The 12,172-nt window shown below is 35.3% G+C and overlaps 1 protein-coding gene and 1 long non-coding RNA gene across 3 annotated transcripts in view; one reads left to right on the forward strand and one right to left on the reverse strand.

The window, feature by feature from the left end:
* apoba (apolipoprotein Ba) overlaps positions 1 to 2,282 on the forward strand; it is a 28,348-nt gene extending 26,066 nt beyond the window's left edge. For both annotated transcript variants that reach the window (XM_067455231.1, XM_067455232.1), the window contains exons 26-29: positions 170 to 281; positions 388 to 417; positions 516 to 702; positions 791 to 2,282. In XM_067455231.1, coding sequence (XP_067311332.1) covers positions 170 to 281; positions 388 to 417; positions 516 to 702; positions 791 to 2,011 — 1,550 coding nt within the window. In that variant the 3' untranslated portion in view covers positions 2,012 to 2,282. The remainder of the gene's footprint in view (positions 1 to 169; positions 282 to 387; positions 418 to 515; positions 703 to 790) is intronic.
* A 6,811-nt stretch (positions 2,283 to 9,093) lies between these two features.
* On the reverse strand, positions 9,094 to 11,951 carry LOC137090589 (uncharacterized). The gene is made up of 4 exons (XR_010907909.1): positions 11,513 to 11,951; positions 11,296 to 11,417; positions 10,920 to 11,054; positions 9,094 to 9,412 (listed from the first exon to the last, which is right to left on the reverse strand). It is a non-coding gene; the product is annotated as an uncharacterized lncRNA (long non-coding RNA).
* Positions 11,952 to 12,172: the final 221 nt, after the last annotated feature.

Below are 12,172 nucleotides of genomic sequence, written 5' to 3' on the forward strand. Positions count from 1 at the left end.
AAAAACACTATAAATTCATATTATAATTAGATAAGGTGTGTATGTGTGTGTATATATATATATATATATATATATATATATATATATATATATATATATATATATATATATATTTGATCTGTAAATATTTGTGTAACTATTAATATTCTATTTTGCACCCCATTTTTAGTGATTACCACCATTGTTTTTGAGAATGGAGCTCTGGGTCTAGATGGGAAAAGTACCTTCAGCCATCGTGATGTGAATATAAACTGGAAGCATGATCTCAGTCAGAATCTAAGGTAAGAATAACACCATTTCTCCATTTCAAGAAATATCCATTTCTCAAACCTACACATTTATAAAGTATCATGTCATAATTTCCTATCATTTTTGTTGTTTCTCTAGAATGAAACGTGAAGAGTCTTCAGTTTCAAGGTAATTGCTTGAATTTGGGTTTTACATAGGCTTTGTTGTGCTTTACCCATTGCAAAATTGCAATATAATGTTACTGTGAATGTGTTTTTACATCACAGTCCTTCACGTCATACACTGGGCATTGACGTTGCAAGCCAGACCTTTGCTGACATGAGCTTTCGTTATGCATCGCACAACAATGGAATCACGTCCTCGATATCCTCACCCGCAGCTGGCTTCATCGGGTTCCAGTTCACGAGGAGGTCACCATCTCAGTTTTATGCAAAACTGTTCAGCAGATATTTGGTAAGAGAGTGATAATCTTTTGTCAGCAATTTACACAACTTTTTAAAATATTTTAACAAAATCTATTCTAACAAAAATTATTTTCCAGTCAACCCCTGGCAAGGACACAGACCTGATGAGTTTCAAGGTGACTTTGAAGAATTCTGAAAAGCTGAGTGTTCAGGTTGGCTATCATTTCAATGGACTCTCAGACATGATTACTGGCATTAAAGACAGACTTCCATCTATCATAGCAGCTTTTCACAAGTTTATCAACCAGTACCACATTGATCACCTTGGCATGGATCTGAACCGTGCTGCCCTAAAGTTGAAGAACGCACTCTCCAATAGTATCGACAGAGCTTACCAGGAGATACCGCGCATGATTGATGCTCTGCAGACCTCAATTGAGCAGCTCAGACAACATGGTAAAAATATGTGGAGAAAAACAATGGAGAAATTTCCTCAGATTGATTCTCAAGAGTTGAGCAGAAGGTTCTCCAGCAGCGCCAATGAATTCCTTCAGAAGTATGAGTCAAATATGCGGGTTCTCTTGGATGCTGCTATGAAGTTCTTGAAGGACACAAAATTCCACCTGCCAGGTCTGGAGAAGAAGCTTACCGGGCAAGAGTTGTACAATAGGATCAGGCAGTCCATTGCAAAGGCAACTGATAGAGCTACTACAAGGTTTTTTAGTCTCATGGAAGCCATTGCTGAATCCCTTTCAGGTTACATCAACAAAGTAGAATTTACTCTTCCTGGTACAACTAAGGTTATTAGTGGTAAGAACATTTTGAAAGATCTAAGGTCTGCCATGAAATCAGCAAAGGATCAGATTATGCAGGCGATAGAAGGATGGGAAAACCTCAAATTGGAAAAGGTGATCCAGGACCTGTCAAACTCAGTCAGGGTTTACATCCAGAGGGCAGAAGAGTTCCTGAACTCTATCAGGACTGAAAAACTGGAAGAAATTTCCTCACACATCAATCAGATTTACAACGAGGCAGGGAACTTACAAGTTACTCAGAAGATTCGTGAATGGATGCGAGAAGCTAAAAGAGGTTTGTCTGAGCTCAGAGACTTTGCCAAAAGTAAAGTCCAGGAGCTGTACAATGAAATATCCATGGAGAAGCTCAACTCAATTCTGAATGATCTTCTCATGGTGTTAGAATCCCATATCGATAGCCTATTTAAGAGCTATCTTACATTTATGAAATCATTGCCGTCATATACAGAGCCATACGTACGGGTTTCAAACAAAAAAACGGATGTGGATATTCCTCTTCCTTTCTATTGGAAATCTTTTAGTGAATGGCCCAGCATGGCATAAAGATCTTATCTAAAAAGTCTGCAACATAAATACTTTTTTTGTCTATCAATTGTTCTGTTTGTTATTATGGATTGTTCCTCTAAACACAGTATTGTGAAGTTTGTATATAATTTCTATATTTTGATTGAATTGTAGTAAATTAAAGTATAAATAATATACTAATGTAATTAATGTCTGTTTTGGTATGTTTTAAGAATGTAATTAAGCTAAAATGATTTTGGAAAATTGTATTAAGAAAAATATATAAATAAAGCTGCAAGACATTACATAATTTGGAGTAAAATGTGCAATATTATTAGCAAGGAGTTTGTACATAAATAGATGACTTTGGAGTGCTTTTCCACAAATCCGTAGAAATGTCCTTTACAGTTCTCCAACATTGTTCAAATGCTGCATTGAATTTTTGATCAATTGTTTACAGCTTTTGGCCAAAAGAGGGCGATGTCTTCATGACAACAAACGACTGCACGGCTGTGGATTTCACTTCTTTCACCTCATAAGATCATAATGGTTAACCAGCCGTGTGGTTTCACTCCACTCAGTGCATGGCCACACCAGTCTAATATAGTAGGTTACATTCCCACCATATACTGCCCCTGGTTACCTGGTGGGGAACAGTTCCCTCCTGTTGTTATTTCATATAACCTCATCAAAAGAGCCCCAAAACAAATGTTGCTAAGCAGAGAGACTGCCACCTGTTTGGAATCTGGGCCTGTGCTGTGTTCAAGTGCGTGCTGCTTTTCCCACACCAGTCTTTTCAGACAAGGTTAGAGGTCATCAGCACTGGAGTGGGGGTGTAAGGGATAGGATGTAGGCCTCATCTGTTTCTTCTTCCACCTTATTTTGGTACCTGAATGAATGAAACTTACATGCAGTACACCATTTTCTTTCTTCCAATTTGGCTATCAGAACTTAAACATCACTCAAAACAGATAGCATCACTTATAACTAGTGTATGGTGACTTTTAGACCCAAACAATGTCTTATAACTCACTTGTATTCTTTAGTTAATATTTTGATAACTACTTTGCAGTGCAGTGCAAAGTAAATGTCATATAACAGAGGAATATTGACAGCCAATGATAGCTGATGCAGAAATACCCTTTCTCTCACTCATCATTATTATTAAGGAAACTGAAGTTTGCAGATTTAAAGCCTTTCTATATCCAGTTCTCAAGGATGTGACTATTATCATTTTTTTTCTCCAAAAGTACCATCAATATTTGTGCATCTGCTCCTGGACTAAAGGGAATAAGGCAGTAGCCTGCTACCATATTCGTGATGAAGTGCTTTCTTAGGAAAGACGTTTTCCATTTCTTTTGGCTTTCGTTCATTCGCTTGTCAGAGGTTTAACGTAACACTCCAAAGAGTATGCCAGTTATTATTTAGCCATGGATACTTGGCAAAACAACGTAGTTGATGTTTCACAAGTAACTGAGTAGCACAGCGTAGCTGTCTGCTGTTTTCCGAAGGATGTCCAAATGGAAGCAGAGAGCAAATTGGTCGCTGTCCATTTTCTCCTTACTGCTGGGGATTCCCAATCCCAAGATTCATATATAATATTTCTGCCTAAAAATTGGAAAAGGTATTTAAATAAATATACTGACATATTGGCTAATGCTGTGAATGAAAGGTAGTTTGTTGGTAGTTTTATTCATGGTTGTCCATCATTGTGGACCCCCAGCATGTGAAGATGAACTTCAGGATATGGAGAATCAGCCTCCCAGTTGTGACCCCCAACATTTTTTTAGTGTGTGATCACCCAGACATAACATATTGCTTTTTCCTAAAAGACAGTGTTCATACATGGGGTTGGTTAAAAGTTCAGTAAAGATTCATTCTTTTTAAAGTGTGCATGAATTTGACCTTTAGGTAAATCACATTTTAAACAAGAATGCACATGAAAGAGCACAACATTGTAAAGGACATTGGGCTAAAACAACATTAAAAGCCACCTGCTATCTTAACTGATTATTCGGTAATAATACTTAATAAATATTGAACTTACACTGATAAATATTTTATTTAATTTTATTGCAAAGATGTGGAAAATTAATTTGTAATCAGTATGTTTTTCTGTCTTATTTCCCCATAAAAGCAAAATCATGTACGATAATAAGAATGTATCATTTTGCCAACGTAGTAAAGTTTATGCTTACAAAAAATAACAATGAAGTAAGAAATAAACTTAATAATAAGTCTTAATATCCAACACAATTTTACTTGTCAAAATTTTTTACCTTTTTTAGGATATTTACATAAATATAAAAATACAGATATTTTGCAGTGAAAGAAGGCTTGTTTGTGTTGCACATTTAGTTAGATAAGTAGCTAGCAAAGTTATAGGCTTCAGTAACTCAAGCGCAGATGTTAACAAGACATATTTCATAACAACATCCCTGATTGTCAAATATCCCTGAGCTGGTCCAGTGCCAGCCCTAAGTAATCTCATTTCTACCGTGGAGAAGGCTAACGAGTGAAAACAAAATGTCAATGATTTACAGGGTGCGTAAAAGGCAATAAAACACACGCTGCTATACGCCGCTCCACTCTAGCATCCAGACCTGCTACAGCTGGAAGAAGGCTGGAAACTGATAAAAATCACATGGACGGATGATTTCATGCCCCTTAGCTGTTTTGCTTTTCATTTGACCTTCTTGCAGATCAAATGCTGACTGTCTCTCTGCTAGTCACTGGCATTTGGGTATCATCAGCTCCTCACACCAACGTCATTTTATTCAAAAGGTCATTAATTTTCTCCACTCCTTAGTGAACTTTTAATCCGATTGACTTCAAACTAGAATTACAATTTTTGAAAGATCCAAACACAGTCTACTTTCTTGTTCCAGCCAATCAAAGGAATGGTTGAAAAAAACTTTAAATGAATAGTTCGCCCTAAAAATATATACATAAATTAATTAATTAGGCCTAATAAATAAATAAATAAAATAACAAAAAGCCTGTCATCCTTTTCTCACCCTCAAATTGTTCCAACCCTGTATGATTTTTTTTCTTCTGCTGAACACAAAATATATTTTGAAGAATATTTCTAAACAAACAGTTGATAAACACCACTGACTTCCATAGTAGGCAATGAAAAAAATAAGAGAAAAAATACAAGTCAGTGGTTTCAGTTACCTACATTTTTCAAAATATCTTTTGAAAGAAATTAATATGTTTAGAACAACTTGAGGATTAGTAAATGATGACAGATTTTTTTTTAATGAACCATCCGTTTAAGGATTCTCATCTTAGCACAAAGACTGAAGGTAAACGGCTCCATCTAGCCCACTGCTCAATAAGTCACAAAATAACACCAACATTTTCCTATTTACATGTTTTGATGTGTATAGTTACATCGTGTACTCACTAAGACGTTTACCTCCAGTCTTTGTGCTAAACTAGGCTAGTGTGTGCGCGTCAGACAGAGTTATGGACTTATCTAACTCTGGGGGATACGTGAATAAGCTCAACTCCCCAAAAGTAGGTGTGTTCCTCTAATGTAGCACACATTAGTACTTTGTTTTATTTTATTTTATTCAGTAAACACCGGTTAGAATTAGAGTTCTGGGTCAGAAGTTTGTATTGTATTTTCCAATTTGCATGTCTTTTTTTTTGTCCACCAGAGAGTTGAAAAGCCTTTTTTATAATGATCTTTGTCTGTTAATAAATTAGAAGGAGTTGAGTATTGTGAGTTTTCAAATCACTCATCACATGCTCTCAACCTGTGCAGGAACAAATTTTGTCCTCAAAATTTAATCTTTCCACTAAATCATTTTTGCCATTTTTGTAGGCTATTTAATGGTACTGTAACTGCAATATCACAGTACTGCAATTGTAGTAATTTCAAAATTGCATCAATTTGTAAACTGCCCCCCCCTTTCCCCCCAAAAAAAACATTCAACTGAATGCATTGCAGTTATGAGAGCATACAGGCCTGAAATGATGTATTACCTTCCACACGTTAGAATGATTTCATGTGGCTCCTGACCATCTACTGACATTTCCAAGACGTTTGGAAGCTAAAATAAGTAGCCTGTTTTACATTTCCTCTATATGGTGCTCAGTCAACTGATGAAAATTTAAATACTCTCAAATTCAGAGTTTGCCCATAAAAACACATAGGTGTTTCTATGGGCACTGAGGCTATTGCATACAGCTATTGATGTCTCAATTTATTTTAATTTTAAAAATTAATTATTATTAGCCATTCAGCATTACAATTGAAAGCTATCATTAGCTTATTTTGTTTTACTGTACATTTATTAGGCTCAAACAGAGTCTGCACTGCATAAATTATTAATTAAATATAGATTAATCCTTATTAAAGTTCTTTAGTCAAGTAACATAAATGACAGAGAATTAGTTACTCCTGTCAGTTTAAGACGTGCCGCTGCTGCACATTTCACACGCCTCCCAGTTCTCACAACTCTTTACACTTATTTAAGACTTTATTTGAGTTCACCCAAAAATGAACATTAGTCAATGTATGACATTCATCTGAAAGCGGTGTGGAGCAGTTATATGATGGATAGATGCACTTTTATGGACTTTATGGAACCCAACAATTCACTGCCATTATAAAGCTTGGATCAGCCAGGACTTTTTAAATATAACTTTGTATGAAAGAAGAATGTCATATACAACTTGAGGGTGAGTAAATCATATGAGCTCATTTTCATTTTTCTGTGAACTACTTCTTTAAGAATTGTCTTTTCATGCTTGACTGGTTTAAATGTGCATGAATAAGTGTGTGAGCATATAATATAATGCAGCCAAAGAATGACAGAAAAAAACTGATGCTGCTCACCCAAAACCGAAAATGAATCTTCCGTAGTGAATTGATGGGTTTGTGTAAGACAAATATTCATATTAAAAACTTTATAAATTAAAATATCCTGCTTCTGCTGGCTTTTTTAGGCTTCAAATTTTGCGCTACCATTTTTATAATGCTTTGAAGAACCAGGAAATTTTTTAATATAACGTTGTATGAAAGAAGAATGTCATATACACCTAGGATGTCTTGAGGGTGAGAAAATCAAGGGATAATTTTCATTTTTGGGTGAACTATCCCTTTAATTGCATTACATATTTGTATGCATTAAACTGAAAAAAAGAAAAGCATTGATAGTAGCCTAATAATCGCATATTTATTTATGTTGCATATTGCAATTTGTATTTTTTTTTAACTTTCAATGGAAATTACTAATAAAAAACTATATTTGCCTCAATTTTGATACAAAGTTAATATATACAAACAAATAGGCTCTTCACTGACACTAATGTGATGAGTACATTAACGTTTTTTTTTCCATAACACATTATTAGTGGCAAAAAAATTATTTTGTGGTTGAAATGATAAAACATCTGTGACAATGTATGTATCATTTTAAAACAATACATATTAAAATGATGTATGATTATTTATATATTTGTTTAGATCATAGTTTTTAATTATGTAACAATTCATATTTTTAATGTGGACTTTTCTAGTCTAAGATTCAAAATCTGGCTGGGACAAGGTTATACAATACAATCTACAATAGTTCTACATACAGTAATAAGCCTTTGAAAATTCAAACCCTTAGACATAAAGAAAATACCCATGTGTTCTTAATGTTTTGGCTGAACATAGAGAATATTGTAATGGTCACCTCTATTTAGTTACATAACACATTCAGATATACAAAGGTTGGAAGGCGCATGCTGGCAGTGCTGTCAGTCTGTCAGTCATCTTGCAGCTGTGTGTTTAATTAATGGCAGCAGAGGGTGACCCTAAAACTGTTTTCCCCAACACCCCACATAACAGAGACCTGATGCTGGACAAGCCATGCCAGACAAAGAGCATTGCCAACGGTATTTGAAATGTCAACAGTAATGAAATATGGTGGGTGAATTTGTCACAAGTAACATGAAGGCAGGAAATGGCATAATTGCAGCCCATCATATACACACACCAATACAGAGAGTGGCACTGTATATGGGCAGTGAACCAGAAGTTTAGCATGATTTAAAGGTTACTTTTACAAACCCGATTTCAAAAAAGTTGGGAAACAACAAGCAAATTGTGAATAAAAACCAAGCAGCAACCTCCCGCTATCTCTCTTGAAGCCAATACGGAAGTAATGTCAATTGCAATTCATCGACTGGCCACTAGGGACATGCTGCAGAAGGGAGCAGAATCTCAATGTGCCCCAGGGGTACTTCAGCGCTGGGAAGATTAATCTGTATTTAAACTGGGTCATTAATGTAATAGAAATGTGAAATTATTTTTGAATTTGGTGCTTTCTAGACTATAATGAGAAAAGAAAGAAAATGTATTTTTGTCTCATGGGGATGAAAGACAACAATTGCTTCGCTGCCCTGTGAGGCCACTCCCAAAGCCAGCACTACTGAATCACTGATCACTTTCTCACCACCGCGTTCATCTTCATAAAATCAGTTCAGTTAGAGAACAGACACTACAATTAAAAACTGAACGTGTCTGTTCAATATAATGTGATTTAGCCGCTGAGTGAGTGTCACAAACGCAGCCGGAGTTAGATTACATTCATTGTGAATGAGCTGAGGTACTCACTTAAAAATGTTGGGTTAAAAATAACCCAACACGTAACCCAACTGTGGGTTGATATAGCACCTACCCAACGTTGGGTTATTTTAACCCAATGCATTGGGTTAAAAAACAGTTGGGTTAAAAGTAACCCAACAGTTGAGTTAAATTTTTATTTTTATTCATGCCATTATTTTAATAAATAAAATACCCATTGTTTTCAAATACAGATTTTTATTTGTATAAAACAATAAATGTGCTTTAAAATATATATTGTAAATGTCAAACTAAATATTGGGGAGTAAATATTTATTGTAAATGTACATAAATGTGTAAATATTAAATTCAAAATACACAGCACACATAATACACAAAAATGTACATAAGGTAAACATACATAAAAGGTGTATATACAAAACAAAAATTAAAAATGAACACAACAAATATTAAATTAAAAACCTATACAAATATGGACAGAATACACAAATTCATAATATTAAAGTCTTCCAGAAATAAACAACTTGTACACTGTATGCCTTGATGTGTTGTAAACATATGTAGCAAAACAAATACAAATTATGATAATCAAAGTTTTTAATGAGGCAGCAAAATATATATTCAAGTTTGCATGCTACAAAATCTCCCAAATGGGGCAGAGGTCTTTGGATAGTTCATGTCATAAATAAATAAAAAATCTGAAACATACAGCCAGTGCTTGAAATAAGGTCTTCTGTTCAACTGCCTCCACAGTGAAAATGAAAAAAATCAGCGAGGTCTCTTTGTCCCCAAGCATCGTCATGTGGATCCTGGCTTGTCTCACTGTTCAGCTAATGCACCATGTTAGTTCCAACCTTAAAAGAATAAAAAAAGTTCAGTTTGCTTGCACTGTGACAACATCAGCAGTGTTAAATTACGTCAAAGTTGCAATGAAGCAGTGTTGTACTGAATAAAAGAAATTGTCACTAATTAGTCATTACATCTGCTGTTCATTTTTCACCAATCAACATACTAATCCTCATGCTGTTTCAAACCGTAAGACTTTGGTTCATCTTCGGAACACAGAAAGGCCTAGAAAGGCAGTAAAGACATTAAAGTAATCCATGTGACTCCAGTAATTCAACCTCAGTTTTATGAAGTGACAAGCGTATATTCTATCCCTTAACCATAATTTACCACTTTATTTACAAAACATTAATCTCAACACATGTTCACGAGAGCCCCTAGACGCATGCGTGTTGTGTTGAAAAGAGAGCAAATGTTGTTGTGTTATGTTTTTTTTTTTGTGTTGTTGTTGCAAAAAGCACTCGTGTCGCTTCATAAAACTGAGGTTAGACCACTTGAATCCCATGGATTACTTTAAAGCTGTCTGTCCTGGGTCTTAAAGTGGTAGTTGCGTAGGTCGTCAATGGAGGGACAGAAACCTTGCAGATTTCTTTAACATTTGTGTTTCAAAGAACAACGAAAGTCTTACAACGACACGAGGGTAATTCATGAGATAGTTTACCCAAAAATGAAAATGATTCCATGATTTACTCACCCTCAAGCCAGCCTAGGTGTGTATGACATTCTTCTTTCAGACCAATACAATCTGAGTTATATTAATAAATATCCTGGCTCTTCAAAGCTTTATAATGGAAGCCCATAATTTGAAGCCCAAAAAGGCATCCATCCATTATAAAAGTGCTTCACACGGCTCCGGAGATTAATAAGAACCCATTGAAGTGAATTGATGGGATTGTGTAAGAAAAATATCCATATTTAACACGTTATAAAGTAAAATATCTAGCTTCCAATGGACCGCATTAAGTATTCAACTTCTGAAAAAAGCGTAACTGCTGTGAGAATAACGTCGGACGTAGCGTAAAAAAACGTAAATGTCGAGACGATTAAGTTGGACGTAGCGTAACCGTTTTGATTTGCGAGAGGCGTTACAGTTTCTTTGTAAGTTGAATAAGGAAGGCTGTCTGTCGAAAATTTGTTATTTTAGTCTATAAAGTTTTAAATATGGATATTTTTCTACAAAAACCCATCGATTCACCTCAGAAGGCCCTTATTAACCTCATGGAGCCTTATGGATTACTTTCATAATGGATCGATGCACTTTTTTTGGGCTTCAAATTTTGACCATTATAATGCTTGGATTAGTCAGGACATTTATTAATAACTGATTGTGTTCGTCTGAAAGAAGAATGTCATATACACCAAGGATGACTTGAGGGTGAGTTCATAATGGGATATTTTTTGGGTAAACTATTGGATAATCTATTAACAAGCAAAATCACTAAAGCAAATAATAAATGGATGCATATGAGCAGTGCACTTTATCAAAGCTAATTTGATAGTGTTGCTTTTACTTACAGGCTGATTGGTGAATGTAATTAAGCTTCTCTTCATTTCAGCATATGTTGGACACACCATGTTGTCCATTTGTGAGGTATGGCGATGATGGGAGGATGGCAGGAAGGGTTTTAAAGGCAATTTCTCCATGATCATCTTTGAAAGACAAGTTAACATAAAAAGAGAAAAAAACAGTTTTCACCTATACCAAATGTGTGGACCTGATTTCATATGCACTTAGACACAACCAAAACAACTTATTGAAATTAAAACATATTGTATGAAAATGAGAAAAGACAGCTGAAAAAATAATAATAAACTGGTTGTTTCCCAAATAACCTGGTTCTGTAGTAGACCCTGCACTGCACATTGGCCTATCTAATGTTATTCAACTTACCAACTTGTTAGTAGAGACTCCAAACCCGGAAATGTGCGTCAGATAAGGAAGACATCGAACTTGTGTACTATTGGTGATACTCCAGGACTAGAGTCGAGAACCACTGAGATCCAATCCTTCCTCTGCATTAGAATGAAGCAGGGGGAAAAAATAACCAGAAAAGTAAACTAGTCTTTAAAAAATAATTGTGTACAACTTGTTTCAATATCGTACTCACCTTTAATTAAATGGCAGAGGTTCAACTGTTCTAGTCTTTGCTTCACAAATGAATCCATTGGTCTAAAACACAGGTATATAACACATTTAGTACAACATATTTAAAATAAAGGCAAAAACTGTCATAGCTTCATAAGAAAACGTACTATGGTTGTATGATTTAGCTACTCCTGTAATACGTTTAATAGTAACATGCATAATATATATTCATATGACAACATTCATTATGAATATGGGCCTACCACATTTCTGCCAAATTATCATAGTTGCAGTTTGTGTTAACTTACTACGGTAAAACTAGGTAATTTGTGGGTTGGAAAACATTCTAACTGTTGTGAACTAACGTTAAAATTGTTAGCACAATATTTCAGTTTTCTGCGTCAATGCTGTTGTGAATATCTGCACTCATTCATCTCACAACAGATATTTAGAGTAGTAAGTTATACAGTTGGATATTCGGCGAATTCAAACGCTTCCCCCTGGATATCATGCAGCGCTGCTGTGGTGTCGTGTGACCGGGTCTGAGCTCGCGCTGCACGGGCCGAGCTGATAATGCTCCGCGCGGCTTTAGATAGTGATTTCAGACTAGGCATTAGTTACTTACTTTCTGTATCACCGTATTAAGTTTCTAAATAGGTACGCTAGAATAATGTTTTTACTT

Source organism: Pseudorasbora parva, chromosome 10 (genome assembly GCF_024679245.1).
Source record: "Pseudorasbora parva isolate DD20220531a chromosome 10, ASM2467924v1, whole genome shotgun sequence".
Classification (NCBI taxonomy): Eukaryota; Metazoa; Chordata; class Actinopteri; order Cypriniformes; family Gobionidae; genus Pseudorasbora; species Pseudorasbora parva.